Source organism: Eumetopias jubatus, unplaced genomic scaffold (assembly GCF_037043125.1).
Source record: "Eumetopias jubatus isolate StellerSeaLion01/CBP00866 unplaced genomic scaffold, mEumJub1_p1.0 scaffold_14, whole genome shotgun sequence".
NCBI classification, from domain to species: Eukaryota; Metazoa; Chordata; class Mammalia; order Carnivora; family Otariidae; genus Eumetopias; species Eumetopias jubatus.
Genome location: NW_028274820.1, coordinates 87,291,611 through 87,309,153, shown reverse-complemented (window position 1 = coordinate 87,309,153; position 17,543 = coordinate 87,291,611). Strand labels below are relative to the sequence as shown.

At 35.0% G+C, this 17,543-nt stretch overlaps 1 protein-coding gene across 3 annotated transcripts in view; it reads right to left on the bottom strand.

Moving 5' to 3' along the window:
• The window catches only part of MKLN1 (muskelin 1), a 177,822-nt gene that overhangs the window by 109,210 nt on the left and 51,069 nt on the right, over positions 1 to 17,543 (bottom strand). For all 3 annotated transcript variants that reach the window (XR_003609795.2, XM_088018511.1, XM_028106146.2), the window contains exons 3-5: positions 8,532 to 8,674; positions 6,798 to 6,886; positions 2,619 to 2,728 (exon numbers count right to left, since the gene is read on the bottom strand). Coding sequence is in view for 2 of the 3 variants with exons in the window: in XM_088018511.1 (XP_087874637.1) it covers positions 2,619 to 2,728; positions 6,798 to 6,886; positions 8,532 to 8,674 (342 nt within the window). In the remaining variant the exon portion in view is untranslated. The remainder of the gene's footprint in view (positions 1 to 2,618; positions 2,729 to 6,797; positions 6,887 to 8,531; positions 8,675 to 17,543) is intronic.

The window sequence follows — 17,543 nt, the reverse complement described above, 5'->3', positions numbered from 1 at the left end:
AAATATACACATATATACCCAAAGGTATATATTTCATAAAGATGAAAGATATAAAAAGATGAAACCAAACCTAATTCTAGAGCCTGAAAAAGCAGAAAAACTGTTTATCAAAGACCACTTAAGATTGCAAAGATTATAATTTCCGTGGCATTAACTCATCAGATTACAATGTTGGTACTGAAAGCTTAGAAACCATTAAATAATATATATAAGTTATATTACGCTTTTTGTTCTTGGTTCAAGTTATTACATGAAAAGCAAATATTATCAAGTGTTTTATGTATTTCAAAAACCACAAACAGAATTTATGACTCAAAATGATCAGAAAAAGACTATTTAAATTTTATATTTTTTTCGAAGCCTGGGCTACATCATCTATTAAATAGCTATAAAGTAAAAATATCAATTAACTAGAATCTAAAAAGAAGAACGTTCAATGTACTAACTCTTCCCTATTAAGGTGAATGCCAAAAATACAAGCTCAGATAAAAAACTTAAAAAAACAAACAAACAAGCAGTATCTTCAAGAATAATTTATAAAATTTCCACAAATTTCCTAAATAAAAATTACCAAAATTAACTAATGACAAAGCAGCAATGCATGATAACCAAACAATAATATTATTTACTTATAAGCATTATTCTTTTAAAAGACAAGAATACTACCTTTTAGGAAGATTTATAAGACTTGAAACACAAATCAATTTGTAATTGGCTGATTTTCTAATTAATAAAATGTCAAAACATTTTTCCTTAAGTATTACACTTAACCAAGATTTTCCTTATTCAAATAACAAAAGATTCATTCTTTATCCAAACAAACTTTATTAATTTCTTACCCTTGGCTTCTAAATAAAGATTTATCATAACTATCTGGAATCATATTTAACAGTAATACCTTTTTATCATGTTGACTTTAGGAATGTGAATCATATCTGTATTGTAAGTTTTCTATCAGGCTGCATATAGATATACAGTAGGAGAAAATTTATGAAATAGAATTTCAACACTTTAAAAAAAAAGACTGAAACTCAAAGAGGCGAAGATTTTATCTAATTTCCAGAGGTTCATAATAAATGCAGCAAACTTGAAAAGTTAGGACTGAAAAATTTTATGTTCTCAAATATAATCTCTCCACAATGTTGGGGTAACAGGTGAAATTTGCAACTTTCTACAATATCAAGAGATATGTGTGAGTATACTAAAATACACATACACACACACACACACCATAGGCTAAAGAGAAAATTGCATTCAACAATCAGAGAAATTTAATCATTATTTTTTAAAAGAACCAATAGAATTTAGGAGATGCTAAGTTTATACAACTATGTGTATAACACTGTAAAGGTGATTTTTAACATTTAAAAATATTGTTTCTACCTTGAAAGATCTTACAGTATTATAGGAAATCCAAGAATATATGAAAAATACAGAAAATACTAAAAGCATCTATTTTAAGTTGAATATAATCAAATGCCACAAATAAACTATCAAAGAGTTCCTCAATTAAACTAACCAGAAAAGAGCCAAAATTCCATTATGAAAAGCCTTAGAAAGAATTTATAGTGCTTCCCAATCTCCTATGAGTAGATCAGTTCACCCCTACTTGCAAATAAAAGTAGTAAGAAGTAGTGAATAGACTAAAGCTTTATCATCTCCTTGACAAGAGAGAGCCCCCATCAAAAAAAAGCTGTAAGAGTCGAATAAATACTCATCAAAAACAAAACAAAGCATAAAAGGTATGCAAAAAACCCAAAAGACCTATTTCTTAATAACTTAAACTCACATTTTTCAGGCTGCATCTACTGTATAAAGTGATCTATGAACAAAATTGTTAAATATAATTTTATACTTCCTATAAGCACAAGATCATAATATTTACAGAAGCTATTTCAAATTCTTTGAAGGAAAAGTAAATATTCCTATTTTACTCAACAAACACAATGGAGTAATATATTATAAAAGCAGTACAGAGGGACACCTGGGTGGCTCAGTCATTAAGCATTTGCCTGCGGCTCAGGTCATGATCCCGGGGTCCTGGAATCAAGCCCCACATTGCTTGGCAGGAAGCCTGCTTCTCCCCCTCCCACTCCCCCTGCTTGGTTCCTGCTCTCGCTGTGTCTCTCTCTGTCAAATAAATAAATAAAATCTTTAAAAAAAAAACAAAGCAGCACAGAATCAACACTACCCCACTAAAAACTGTGTTTAAATATTTCTATCAATATTGGTTGAAAACAAAATTCAGGATCAGATAGGTTTAATAATACATATAATGGCAGACTCTGGAGCTAGACTGCATGAGTTTATATGCTGGTGTAGGCACTTTACGACTGTGAACTGTGTGGACCAAGCAAGATCCTCAAAGTCTCGGTGCTCCATTTCATCATCTGTAAAAGAGGGATAATAACTACCTATCTCATAGAGTGGTAATGATTAAATGCTATAAAGATTGCTTAGCAGCTGGCAGAATGTAAATAGATATTAGTTGATTAATAATTACAGTTATTACTATTCTCAGTATTTTAAATTATTCTCAATGAAGACAAAAGCTTTACACATTTCTCCCTTTATAGGTATCAGAAACATAAAATCAGGATTTTAAAATACAGTCCTACCTTGCTGTACCAGTTGAGACAGGGTTGTACTACATCAGGATCATCAATGCCACTAAGTTCAACATACCAGATGCTAAAGTTAAAGCTGGGTCCCCAGGATAAGAGTGGAACTTTGTGGAGAAAAGAAAGAAAAAAAGAAAAAGAAAAAAAAATTAACACAGTTCAAATAAAACTTTAGCAGAGTAAAATCACTATTCATGCCCATTTAAATTCATTCAATAAATTTTCAGGACATTTTCTATAAGCCTAACACTGTATTATTAGGTGCTGGGGTTACAGTAAGAATAAAAAGAAAATATGATCCATGCCATCAAGGGGTATAATTTATAAAAACACTATAGAATAGGGGTGCCTGAGTGGCTCAGTCGTTGAGCGTCTGCCTTCGGCTCAGGTCATGATCCCAAGGTCCTGGGATCGAGCCCCGCATCGGGCTCCCTGCTCTGCGGGAAGCCTACTTCTCCCTCTCCCACTCCCCCTGCTTATGTTCCCTCTCTCACTGTGTCTCTCTCTGTCAAGCAAATAATTAAAATCTTTAAAAAACAAAACAAAACACGATAAAATAAATTCAAAGTGCTCATTTATCTACCCCTCTGAAAACAGGACCAGGACTAGATGATTTAGCAGTCAAATTTTATCAAACCCACAAGAAGCAAATAATTACTACATAAATTAAACTGTATCAGAGCACAAAAAGAGATCAAAAGTTCAATTACATAACAAGTGGTGTAAACCTGAAAACAAACTCAGAAGAAAAAGAATTTAAGGCTGATCTCAGCTATAAGTATATATTCAAAATTTTTTTTAAAGATGCCAAAAAATTCTACCAGGTTTTCACTGTAACCAAATAGAGTTCATTCCAGGAATGGAAGGATGGTTCCATAATAGAAGCTCTATTAGTGTAATTCACCATGTTAACAACGTAAAAAATGTGTCTGATAACCTCAAGTGGTGCTAAGAGTAAATTAATAAAATTTATTTTCTACTCATTAGAAGAGAAAAAACCCTCCTAATACGTAAGAAATAGAAGACAAAGAAAACTACCTTACCTAAATTTTTTGTTAAATATCAAAGACCTCAAAATTAAAACCTAATGGAGAAACATTAAGTATTGCTGCTCAAGTCAGGAACAAGACAGAGAAGTCCAATTATCTCTATTATTCAACACTATATGGGAGATCTTAGCCAATGCAGTAAGAGAGAGAGAGAAAAAAAGCAAATTAAGAAAAAAGAGTATCACTTGAAGATGATATAGTTATTTTCATAAAAAATTCGAGAGTCAACTGAAAAACTTAAGATTGTATGCAAGGTAAACATGAAAATCAGTTTTCCCTCTACCTGTAATAACCAACTAGAAAATTTAATGAGAAAGTCCCCTTTAAAATGGTCACAAGAGCTTACAGTATCTCAGAATAAACCTTAATACAGGCAGGATCTACTGAAGAAAATATAAAATGTTAAGTAAGAGCTGAATAAATGAAAGGACATACTATGTTCTTAAATGGGAAAACTCAATGTTGTAAACATGCCAGTTTCCCTCAAATTAATTATAATGTAATCTCAATCAGAGGCTCAGTGGTATACATCCAATTTTTTTTTAAGATTTTATTTTTTAAGTAATCTCTACATTCAACGTGGGGCTCGAACTCATAACCCCAAGATCAAGTCGCATGCTCCACCAACTGAGCCAGCCAGGCGCCCCATATCCATTTTTCTCTTTACATATAATTGAACAAGCTGATTTTTAAAAACGTCAGTAACACAAGAATATCCAAAAGAAAATAAACATCCTAAAAATATACAGTAATTATAAGTTTGATATTATTGAGGGAAAGGGAAGGTAAATTATTGAAACAGAAGAGTGAATCCAAAAACCTAAGGATTCAGAGGAGTTTACGGTAGGTAGGATGTCATCTTTCCACCTGCTTTCATAAAGGGCTACCATCAGGGCACCCCTCCCAGACTTAGTACTCATTCTAGACTTCTAAATACTTCTGAGGATCCAGAATGCAGGCCAAATCCAGCCAGAGCTGAAGCTTCTCCCTAAAGCCCTCACAACCACCCAGTCTGCAAAAATCCGAAAAATCCACAGAAATCCAAGTCACTCTAACAATTTATCCTAAGCACAAAACAAATACCTGCTAAATTACCACCACAAGAGCGCCACATATCACTCAAGTGCTTTTTCAGAATGATTTTTTTAAAGAAAACATGGTGATAAACTAAAAATACTGACCTAACATAAAGGCTTTGAGTTTCACATTTTCACATTATATTATTTTCGAAGAAAATTTATCAAGAGAATGTTGCGAAGACTAGAAAGCAAGCACACAGCAGACCACTATTAACATCTTCTAACAGAAAAGAAATATGAAGTTAACTAAATATTAATATCCTAAGTATCAAATGAGTTAATAAGTGTCTACAATTATTTGAAAAGCTCCAATTAACATTTTGCCTGAATACCTAAAACTAACCCAGGGCTCAGTAAAAGACATCATTATGTCCTGTAATTAAATGCTGACAGAAAGGGCTGGAAAGAGGTCCAATTTCTTATCTTTGGGCAGCTGAATGTCTAACTGGCAGAAGAGACTTCTGTTTTATAAATTTTTAAGGGAAGAAAACTATGCAACTTCCCTAAACAGACATTTATTCATACTTCTAACGAATAATACTAGAAGACTGAGAACTATAGAAGCAGTAGCAGTAGGTAGTTTCCTTCAAAGTAAACCAATGACTGTAGGTACTGTGCAAAAAAGCACAAATAAAAGATTCTGAATATAAAAAGAGAAAGAGAAATTTCATTTTGCATGATGAAGCAAAACAGAAGTTGAATAAGTACTTTAAAATTTAACATAACCTAAATTTATTATAGGAAAACATAAGATATTTCACTGCTTGTGTATTTGAAAGATGCAAACGTAGAACTATTAAAACTATGCTAGGGTCTATAGAAACTGGGTGGTCTGCATACTGAGGAGAGAAGTACTCAGTACAAAAAAAAAAAAAAAACAAGAGTTAAACTTAGTCAAAAAATTTGCTTATTCATAAATTCTCACAGAAAAACAGGAAACAGGTTTTTATTTACAATTATTTAATATAACAACAGAAACTATAGTCATAAAAGAAAGTAATACACAGGATAGCCCTATTGTAAAAGTAGTTTTTCCTCTATAGTAATCTTTATTAAGACCTTAGATATTCTTTTTGCCCAATAGAACTATTTGATTCAATGAAATGAACTGACCACTTCCTGATAGATTGGCAAAAAATGACTATGAAGTACACTGCTTGTTCCAAAAGAGGAATTTTTCTCCCAAATCAAAACATGGGATTCTGGCTTTTATTAATATTCTTTGAAGGATCTGATTCACTTTAATTTTAACACAGTATTTTCAGTTATGCAACATAGATGCAGACTGCAAATTGAAAGATCAAGTCCTCAACTTCTCTACCTTAAAAAAAGAAATAAATCCTAAAGAAAAGCAAAATAACTAAAAATACCGATGTTGAGAAGGCATTACAAATACTGTCTTAAGCTAAACACTTGCTAAATAAATACATGCCTTAGGTAGTATTTTTCAAACATTACTTGCACCATAGGACACAAAATTAGTTTAACGGGTTTGACGAACATTTCACCAAAAAAAAAAAAGACATAAAACAGAATGGGGGAAGAGTTAAAAAAAAACAGAAAGTAACCTTAATATACTGCCTTAAGGAATTCATCAGTATTTAGTTTTAGAATATTATAGCTTTACAATAACTTGATAAACCTTCCATAAAACAATCAAAGCTGAACTAAGTCACTTATCTCATTAAACCTTCCAAAAAACCTTCAAATGAAAAAATATTTAGAAAATGTTCCACTTGAAATAACTGTTAGTTATAGATTTATAAAGCAGGGAAAAGAAAACTTTTGCTGCAAAGGGCCAAACAGTAAACATCTTGTCTCTTGCAACTACTTTGTAGAGCAAATGCGAGACAGACATTACAACCAGTGAATAACCAGTGTGGCAGTGTTCCCATAAAATCTTATTTTAAGAAACAGGAGTTCTAAAAAAAAAAAAGAAAAAGAAAAGAAAAGAAACAGGAGTTCTGAAGGATTCGGCCCAGAGGCTGTAGTTTGTTAACTGATGGTATAAGGAATTTATTTCTATTTCAGAATGCTAAAAACCTTACCTATTTTAATGAATCGACAAGGGAACATCTGTTCATCAATTTTATGCTTCAAGGTGAATGTTTCTTTGTTATAATCATTCTTTAAGCCACTGTGAAAAAAAAATAGGTTATCAAATCTGACTTTATAATTTAGTAAACACACTGAAACATAAATCATACTCAGATCTTAAGGTTAAACAAAATACATGAAAATGCAAAGAAGTAGTCGAAGGGACGCCTAGGAGGCTCAGTTGGTTAAGGGTCTGCCTTCGGCTCAGGTCATGATCCCAGGGTCCTGGGATCGAGTCCCTTATCGGGCTCCTTGCTTAGTGGGGAGCCTTCTTCTCCCTCTACCTGCCATTCCCCCTGCTTGTGCTCTCTCTGACAAATAAATAAATAAATAAGCTTTAAAAAAAAGTAGTCAAACATGAGAATATAGGTCAAAACATATATTCATATCAACTGCATCATAACTGTGTTCTCTTAATTATATGAGGCCTAATGAAAAATGATCAGTGTTAATTAAAAGATGTGGCTACAGTGCATGGAAATGTGTGATAGGACCTAGTGTCCTTAGCATATAACTGAACATAACATAAAATATGTACACAGTAAGAAAAAAATTAAAAATAATTCACGTTCATATCTGACAACTTAGAGTCAAATATTAGTCTGTGAAACAATTAAGTTCTTAAAAATTCTGATTAAGATGTTAATAATGTTCCTTTTAGAGCTCAATAAATTTTCAAAGACACTCTTATTCCATTGGTTTAATAGCACCCACTTCATCCTACATAAAAATAAACACTTATCACCTTTCTACATAAACAGGATTGAAACACAAGTATTTATGGGAAAATCACTTACCTTCAGGTTGCCTTATGTCCTAAAATACTTTCATGACTTAAATGCAGTATAGATGTAATATTTACTTATATCAAATACTGTGCTAATGGCACATATTATATCACAAATATATTCTAAAACATTCTTGATTTGTCCCTTCTACTGGCTGTCTGATTTTTCATTATCTAGGGGGCAAATTAACACTTTCATTCCTCATGGTCTATGTCTTTAAAACTCAAATTTACTAAGCTCCTTCCAAGTGGCAGGTACTGTGGTAGATACAGTCACATACTCTTTCTCTTTTTAGTCTCCAATTTATACTAAATTCCCAAAATACTGTTTCTGGATTAAGGCAAACAATGTTTTAGATAGAGTCTGTACATATATTTTTTAAGATTTTATTTATTTAATTGTCAGAGAGAGAGAGACAGAGCACAAGCAGGGGGAGTGGGAGGGGGAGAAGCAGGCTCCCCGCTGGGCAAGGAGCCCGATGTGGAACTCGATCCCAGGACCCTGGGATCATGACCTGGGCCGAAGGCGGATGCTTAACTGATTGAGCCACCCAGACCTCCCCAAATCCCAAAATTTCAAAGCAAAGTTTTTTCTGAAGCTGAAAATATTTCTGTGGTCATTTACAGTTCAAAAATAAGATCGAAAAATAAGTAGGGAAAAAAAAAATCCAAGTTTTATTTTCTTCTTTAGTAACAATATTAAGTTGTGGCTGGTGGTTAAAAAAAAGGCTAACTCAAGCCACAATATTAAAATAAGGCACTAGAAATACAACAGTAGAAATATTCTTTTCTCCCTTGAAAGAAGGATCAAACCATGCAGATTTGGCCACAGAGAGATAAAACTAAGACTGCAGCTTGTTTAGAAGACAACTCTTTCTTCCCCATAATCATAACTCACCTGGACAATAGCTCTGTCATATTTTCTTCATTCATTCCACCGAAGACTTTAAATTTCTTCAAATTGCAGACATGAGTTTTCTCATATTTTCCAAATGTGATGTTCTGGACTATAGCAGGCCTTTCAAGTTTCAGAATCAAGTACTAAAAAAAGAAAAAACCAAATTATATCCTTTGTTTAGAAAAAATAGTTAAACAACTTTAAGTTAAAACTTTGGACAGTTAGCTGAAGAATGCCTAAGATCCGTCCTATCCATCCTATGCTGGTACGCTGTGTTTTTAATGCTAAAGAACAGTATGACACAGCCCTGTACAGGCTGCCATACCACCACCACTTTTTCCCAAACTACATCATCCTGAACTGTAGATGAAAGGGGAGAAAAGGACTAGTAAGTTAACTTTTAATGAAGGTATGCCATTCCATAAAAGACATAAACAGACTATGAATTACCAAATAAAACAAGATTAGACTGCAAAAGCAGCAATCACATATTCTCATCAACTACATTCTGATAGCAAATTCAATGTTCAAAATCAGTGATGAAATTTTAAACTTAAAAACAAACTTAGAGATTTACTAACCAGCCCTGCCAATTTCCTAAATTAAAAAACCTGGACCTACTATAGATATGTCTAATGCAGCTCAAGATTTCTTGTTACACACTGGATAAAATGGTGTCAGTTAATTAGGGAACATATTTTACATTATGTAGATTATTTCAATTATAAAAATCAAGAAGGAAATTACTACTGGTTGAGTATACAGAGAAAAAGCTATTCAGAGAAATGATTCAGATGTTTTGTTGCAGTGGCTTCATGTTAATAATGGGTAATACAGGGCGCCTGGGTGGCTCAGTCATTAAGCGTCTGCCTTCGGCTCAGGTCATGATCCCAGGGTCCTGGGATCGAGTCCCACATCAGGCTCCCTGCTCAGCAGGAGACCTGCTTCTCCCTCTCCCACTCCCCCTGCTTGTGTTCCTGCTCTCGCTGTGTCTCTCTCTGTCAAATAAATAAATAAAAAATCTTAAAAAAAAAATAATGGGTAATATAGGTGACAAAAGTAGGATAAAAATAAAATTGATGGTTGGCCCTACTTCATAACACGCAGAGAAAATTAATGGGAGAAAATATTTGCAAATAATAAACCTAATAAGGGATTAGTAACCAGAAAATATTAAAAATTCTTACAACTCAACAACAAAAAAGACAAGCTAATTTAAAAACGGCAAAGGACCTCAATAGTCCTCTCTCCAAGGAAGATAAGCAAATGGGAAACAGGCACATGAAAAGATGTATCACTAAGCATCAGGGAAATGCAAATAAAAATCACAATGAAAAATAACTTCACATCCACACTAGGATGGGTATAATGAAAAACAAACAAAGAGAAAATAAGTCTTGACAAGGATGTACAGAAACTAGAACTCTCTCAGACACTGCTAGTGGGAATGAAAATGTACAGATGATGTAGAACATAGCTTGGCAGTTCCTCAAAAAGTTAACCACAGAATTACTACATGACCCAAAAGTTCTACTCCTACATATATACTCACAAGAAGTAAAAAAAGGTATTCAAACAAACACTTGTAAACAAATGTTCAGAGCAGCGCTACTCACAATGGCCAAAAGGTAGAAACCACCCAAATGTCTATCAACTAATAAATGGAAGAACAAAATGAAGTAATTCTATAAAATGGAATACTATTCAGCCATAAAAAGGAACAGAGTACTGATACATGCTATGAGATGGACGAACCTCAAAAACATGGGCGCCTGGGTGGCTCAGTTGGTTAAGTGACTGCCTTCGGCTCAGGTCATGATCCTGGAGTCCCTGGATCGAGTCCCACATCGGGCTCCCTGCTCAGCAGGGAGTCTGCTTCTCCCTCTGACCCTCCCCCATCTCATGTGCTCTCTCTCTCTCAAATAAATAAATAAAATCTTAAAAAAAAACATGCTAAGTGAAAGAAATCAGACATAACAGGTTATGTACTGAATGATTCCATTTATACAAAATATCCAGAACAGGTAAATCCATAGAGATAGAAAGCAGATCAGTAATTACCAGAAGCTGTGTTAAGGGGAAAAGGAGAGACTACTTAATGGGTACCACAGGTCCTTATGGAGTGATTAAAAATATTCTGGAACTAGATCGATAGTTGCACAACACCGTGAATGTATCAAATGTCACTGACTTGCACATTTTAAAATGGTCAATTTTATGTTATGTGACTTTTACCTCAATAAAAGAATGAAGCTGATGTTGACATGAATGATGATGATGATTTTGATGATGATGATGATGATGATGATGATGATAAAATCAGAGTGAATATTTTGTGAGCCCTAACTCCCTTGTCTGGTACATTGCTTGGATTTTTACATTCATTCTCTCATTTTAGTAGGAGTAAGAAATAGGAGTAGTATTTTAATAATAATTATCCTCTTTATCCTCATCATACAGATGAAGAAGTTTTGGCTTAGAAAGGCTAATTAACTTGACCACCGTTACAATGCTAATCAGTGGCAGACGTGACATTAAATATCAGTCAGTCTGACGGCTAATATTGTTGGTTGGCCGACCCAATCACCATTTTCAACCCAGTTCTTCCTAGCCACCTTCCAGCCAAAGGACAAATGCTGAGATGTATGCAGAGATAAGTTCTGCTCTCCAAAACAAAATGCTACCACTGTGTAGAAAAAAATGAAGAAAAAAATCAAGAGAATCTCAGAGATAGCCAACTATAAGCCACTCAGCTTTCACCAGAAGCTGCCTAACTCTAGCTTTCTTGGGGAGGAGGCAGGGGGCGGGAGAGACCCGATTTGTTTAACCCACTGTCAGAGGACCTTCTGTTATTTGAAGTTAAAAGCATCTCTACTGACTCACTGACCCCAGAGCCAAGGCTTTAATCACTACACCATAACAACTGTTTAGGTTTATATACTGTTTACATCTTAAGTAGTGATTAAAATTTATTATCGGGCGCCTGGGTGGCTCAGTTGGTTAGGCGACTGCCTTCGGCTCAGGTCATGATCCTCAAGTCCCAGGATCAAGTCCCACATCGGGCTCCCTGCTCAGTAGGGAGTCTGCTTCTCCCTCTGACACTGCCCCCTCTCATACTCTCTCTCTCTCACGTAAATAAAATCTTAAAAGAAATTTATTATCAAAATTGTCATAGAAAAATTAAGATTGCTATTTTTTAGTCATTGATCCTTTTTATCCATATCAAAGTAATAGGTATGGTAACATGATTTTTGGGAAAGTTTCTTAGGAATACAACTGTATGTTAGAGAACAGACTACACAGGTAAGTAAGGGAGTATTCACATCTCTGTCTTTCTCATTAACTCATACTCCCTTCTCCTTCCTTTCTCTAGTTATCCTTTAAAGTCTCAGTTTAGAAGTCAGCCTCCTCTGACAACTGGTTAGGTACAGTGTTGTAACTAATAAAAATGGGTTTTTATACAATCTGTTGTACACCATGCATCACCCTATATACAATACTCCTAAATACAGGAAGTATTTCTTGCATATATATATAATTTTATTCATAACCAAATAGAATTTTTTTGTTATTAAAAATTTACATAAGGGGGCACCTGGGTGGCTCAGTCAGTTGAGCGTCCGACTCTTGATTTTGGTTCAGGTCATGATCTTGGGGGTTGTGAGATGGAGCCCTGCAGCGGGGTCCCCACTGAGTGTGGAGCCTCCTTAAGATTCTCTCTCTCCCTTTCCCTCTTCCTCTCCCTCTGCCTCTCCCTGCCCTGCTCATGTGCATTCTCTCTGGTTAAAAAAAAAAAAAAAAGTTACACAAGTAAAATGTAAACTTTCTAATCTGAAGCAAAACACAATGGTCTGATAGAAACACAACTCAGGGAAAAATTTTAATGTTCAGGGCACCTGGTTGGTAAGCATGTGACTGTTATCTCAGGGTCAGGAGTTACAAGCCCCGAGCTGGGGATGGAGCCTTCTTGAAAAAAAAAAAAAAAACTGAAACAAACTAAATGTTTTGGGAAACCAGTTAGTCTGATACATTCATGCAATAAAATATTTTAAAAATTTCAATGTTTAATCACATTTTTACTTTATTCATAAATTTTATAATTTTCATTTTTCCAACTCTTGAGCATAAATGCTGAGTAGTGCTATACTAAACAGTGTTGTCCCATAATTCAATAGGTTTTCATTATTTTTAATTTGGAGAAACAACTGCTGTAGATATAGCAATAAAAGCTAAAAAAAAAAATAAAGTTCATTAAGAACCAACATTTTAGGGGCGCCTAAAATGGCGGCTCAGTCGTTAAGCGTCTGCCTTAGGCTCAGGTCATGATCCCAGGGTCCTGGGATTGAGTCCCGCATCAGGCTCCCTGCTTGGCCGGAAGCCTGCTTCTCCCTCTCCCACTCCCCCTGCTTGTGTTCCTGCTCTCACTAGCTCTCTCTCTCTCCGTCAAATAAATAAATAAAATCTTAAAAAACAAAACAATGTATTTAAAAAAAAATTTTAGAAAAACTATTTTAGAACTTATCATAGGGGGTCAAAGGCAGGCTGTCCCAAGATGGGCCACTTTGATATAAAGATTATTTTGAGTTAAAAGTAATCAAAACCCAGCAGATGCAAGAAAAGCTCTCTGACTCCCCCTCAACTGCTAAGCTGGGAAAAAGAGCCTGTACCAGGAAAAGAGCTATTAACAGAGGCTCCCCTTCACCTAAGGAACTTAACTGCAGAACTCCAAAACCTTGTTTTTCCAAACATCTCCTTTCACCTTGTTACTAATGAACTTTCTCCCTTTTGTATCCTTAGAACCTACCCCTTGCCTTCACTCATGTAAGCTTTGTGTTGCCTCACTGTCTTTGGAATTTCATGTCTGCATTGGACTCCCCATATGTACACCTATTAAATTTGATTTTCTCCTGTTAATCTGTCCCATGGCAATTTGATTCTAAGTCCAGCTAGCAGGAACACTGGGCAGAGGAAGGTCTTCCTCCTTGATACTATATATCAACCTTTGAATTTTAAATATGTAAGTATCAATGTATTAATTTTAAAATAAAACACAATGCATCACAATCTCTTTTCCAAGAGGGGGTGGCCCACACAGAAAATCAAAGAACTATCACAATGGTTTGTAATTCAGCCACAGAATTAAGCAAGCAATGAAAAAAGAAAATTTTACTGTTCAAAACTTGTTCACAATTTGTCTTGAGATATTTTTTCAATGTGAGAAAGGTGATTTTAAAAATCCTTTTTAATCATACAATTACAATTTATAAGGAATAGGGAGGGTGATATAAAGGAAGAAAATGGGACAGAGGAGCTAGTAGTAGGAGGACTCATTTTAGAGCTTTAGATGGGTTTAGCAATGAAAGTGCTTCAAGGGTACTTAAAGGATGAAACAGAGTGTATTATTAGTTTCCTCAAACTGCCATAACAAATTAGCACAAACTTGGTGGTTTAAAACAACAGAAACTTATTCTCTCACAGTTCTGGAGCCCAGAAGCCTGAAATCAAGGTGCTGGCAGGACCATTTCCCTCTGAAAAGCTCTAGGAGAGGATCCTTCTTTTCCTTTTCCAGTATCTAGTAGCTCCTGGTGTTCTTGGCTTGTGGCAGTGTAACTCCAGTCTGCCTCCATGTTCACATGGCCTTCTTCCTGGTATCTTTCTGTGTTGAACAAAGATACTCCTCATTGGATTTAGGGCCTAAACTAATCCAGGATGATCTCACCTTGAGATCTTTAACGTAATTACATCTCCTAAGACCTTAAGGTCACATTTTGGGATTCCATATATCTTTTCAGGGGGGTCACTACTCACCCTACTACACAGAAACAGCAAGGTCAAATGGTATGTGTTGAGATGTAGGCAGTCACCAGGGCATTCTATGCTATCATAAGGAGTCTGAATTATAAACACAATGGGATCTATTAAACACAATGGAAAGCCAAGATCTGATTAACATTAAACATACACACACAGTGTGCTTTGTGGAGAATAAATCAGAGGAATTGACAGACCAGTTGTATGTTGTTACAGTAATTCAAGCAAGAGATGAGATGAAGACTTGGACTAGAATGGTATGGAGATGAAGAGGATTAGACAGCTCTGACATATTTTGGAGACAGAACAAATGGAATTTAGTGATAGTTGAATGTAGGAAGGGGAGGAAGGTATCAAGGATGATGATTTAGCTTCTAACTCAAGTAACAGGGTAGTTGGGAATATCACTTACTCTAATCGAAAGGACTAGCAAAGAAACAGGTGGCATGGAAATAAGACTAGAAAAGTCCAGATCCATATCTATGTATGTCTTAGGCTGTGTAATAAATCACCTCAGTGTCTGAAAACAACAGTGATTTATGAGGTTTTAAGATTCTGTGAGTTCAATGGACAGTTCTTCCAGTGGTAGCTCCTGGACTCAATCATGTTGCTATATCATCTGGTAGACTGGTTGAAGAAGTGGACTTAGTTGGGGTGGAAGTGAGGAAGCTGAAATTTGCTGGGATGATTGAGCCTCTCAAGGAGGCTCAAGGAGGTCAGGTGGGCTTTCTTCAGAGCACTGTGCTCTCAGAGTTCTAAGAGAGAGCAGAGCTACAAAACCTCTTGAGGTTTTGCTCAGAAGTTGCAATAACATTTTCACAGAATTTCCTGGTAGTCAAAGCAAGTCACAAGGCCAGTCAGGATTTATAAGTTAGGGGAACAGACTGCCCATCTTGCTGGAAAAGAGCTGCGACATCTGCCCATATTATGAAATCTCGACTCTATTCCAGGTGGAGTAGAGAAACACAAAAGAGTTTTAAGGTGTGGAGCAACAAGAACAAAATCAATACCCATTCAGGATTAGAAACCTTCAGAAAACTATACAAAAAGGGCAACTTTCTCAACTGATAGAGGACATCTATAAAATATCCATAGCCAGCATTATACTTAATAAAGATTCCCCCCAATATTAGGAGAGAAGGAAAGTTGGAGCCAGTGGGGAGTAATACAGAAGATGAGAAAATATTTGCAAATCAAATATCTGATAAAGAACTTACATACAAAACTTCAAAAAAACCCTCAAGATTCAATAATAAGAAAACAACCAAATTAAAATGGACAAACCTTTGAATAGCCACTTCACCAACCAACATTTAGGGAAGGCAAAACAGGCATATGAGAAGATGGTCAACATCACTAATCATTTTTACAATGCAAATTAGAACCACAAACACTTGTAACATTACTTTTCATTGTATCTTTATTTGTAATAGCCAAAAACTAGAAACAATCTAATGTCCATCAACAGGTAATTGGATAAATAAAGTGATATGTAAGATACAAGAGAATTCAGCTAGGCAACAAAAATGGATGAATTATTGACACAAACAATACAGATGTATTTCAAGATATCTTTGAGTGAAATCAGACAAAAGAAATATATATTTCTCCATTTACATAAAATCCTAGAAAATGTAAATCAATCAATAGTGAAAGAACACAGATCGGTGGTTGCCTACAGATGGGGATGGAGGTAGGTGAGACAAATTAAAAGGAGATATGAGAAACTTCTGGGGTAGTAGATATGTCTAATATTTTAAGTGTGGTGGTATTTTTGAGAGTATATGGATGAAAATTTTTCAACTTGTACACTAAAAAGTAAAGTTTATTGTATGTCAATTATACCTTAATAGCTATTTTAAAAGTTATAAAAGTTAGTATTAAGAAAATGAATAAGGGGCGCCTGGGTGGCTCAGTCGGTTAAGCGTCCAACTCTTGGTTTTGGCTCAGATCATGATATCATGTGTCCTGAGATCAAGCCCCAGTTGTTGGGCTCCATGCTCAGCAGAAGTCTGCTTGAATATTCTCTCTCCCTCTACCCCTCCCCTTACTTGCGCTTTCATGCACATGCTCTCTCTAAAATAAATCTTTAAAAAAATGAATAAGCAAGCCACAGACTTAGAGAAAATATTTGTAATACATAACTAAGAATTTATATCCAGAAAACATAAGCAATTCCTACAACTCAGTCATAAAAAAAGTAAACAGCTCCATTTTTTAAAAGGAGTATTCACAAAAAAGATAAGTGAATATCCAATAAGCAAATGGAAAAAACTTCTTAAATCATTAGTCATCAAAGAATTATAAATTAAAACCACTTCACACCAACAATAATCACTAAGATTAAAATGTGTGTCATTGCCAAATGTTGGTGAGGCTGTGAAGCAACTGGGAGTCTGATAATTTCATAGAAAGTAATATATCCCTACCTTACAATGCAGTAATTCTACCTCTAGATATATACCCAAAAGAATAAAAAATACATTATTAGTTGTAAAATCTTCGAAAAGAATGCATACACAAGCTTTATTTATAATCACCAAAAACTGAAACAATGGAAATGTTCATAAACAGAAGGATGGGTAAACAAATTATGGTATAGGTTGCCTGGGTGGCTCAGCTGGTTGAACATCTGACTCTTGGTTTCAGCTTAGGTCATGATCTCGTGGTTCGTGAGATCAAGCCCCATGTTAGACTCCATGTTCAGCAGGAGTCTGCTTGCATATTCTCTCTCCCTCTGCCCCTTCCCCCACTCTCACTCTCTCTAAAAAATAAATCTTAAAAAAAAAAACAAAACAGATTATGGTATATCCATAGAACAGAATAGTATTCTATAATGAAAAGAATGTAATACTGATGCAAGCAACATGGATAAACATGAAAAACATTCTGAGCATAAAAAGCCATGTGTAAGAGTATATATTTGCACATATATAAACTCTAGGTCTCAGTTTGTATTACATTTTAGAATTGGCAATAACTAACCTATGCCAAAGAGTCTAAATAGTGATTGCCTCTGGGTGGAGGGTGGGGGGGAGAGAGATTCACTGGTAAAAGACAGAAAGGATCCTTCTGAGGGGATAGAAACATTTTATATCTTGATAGAGGTGTGAATTATATTTATGTGTTCATTTTTCAAAATGAATACTGTACACTTAAGGTCCATGTAAATTATATTAATTAAAAATGTATTATACAATA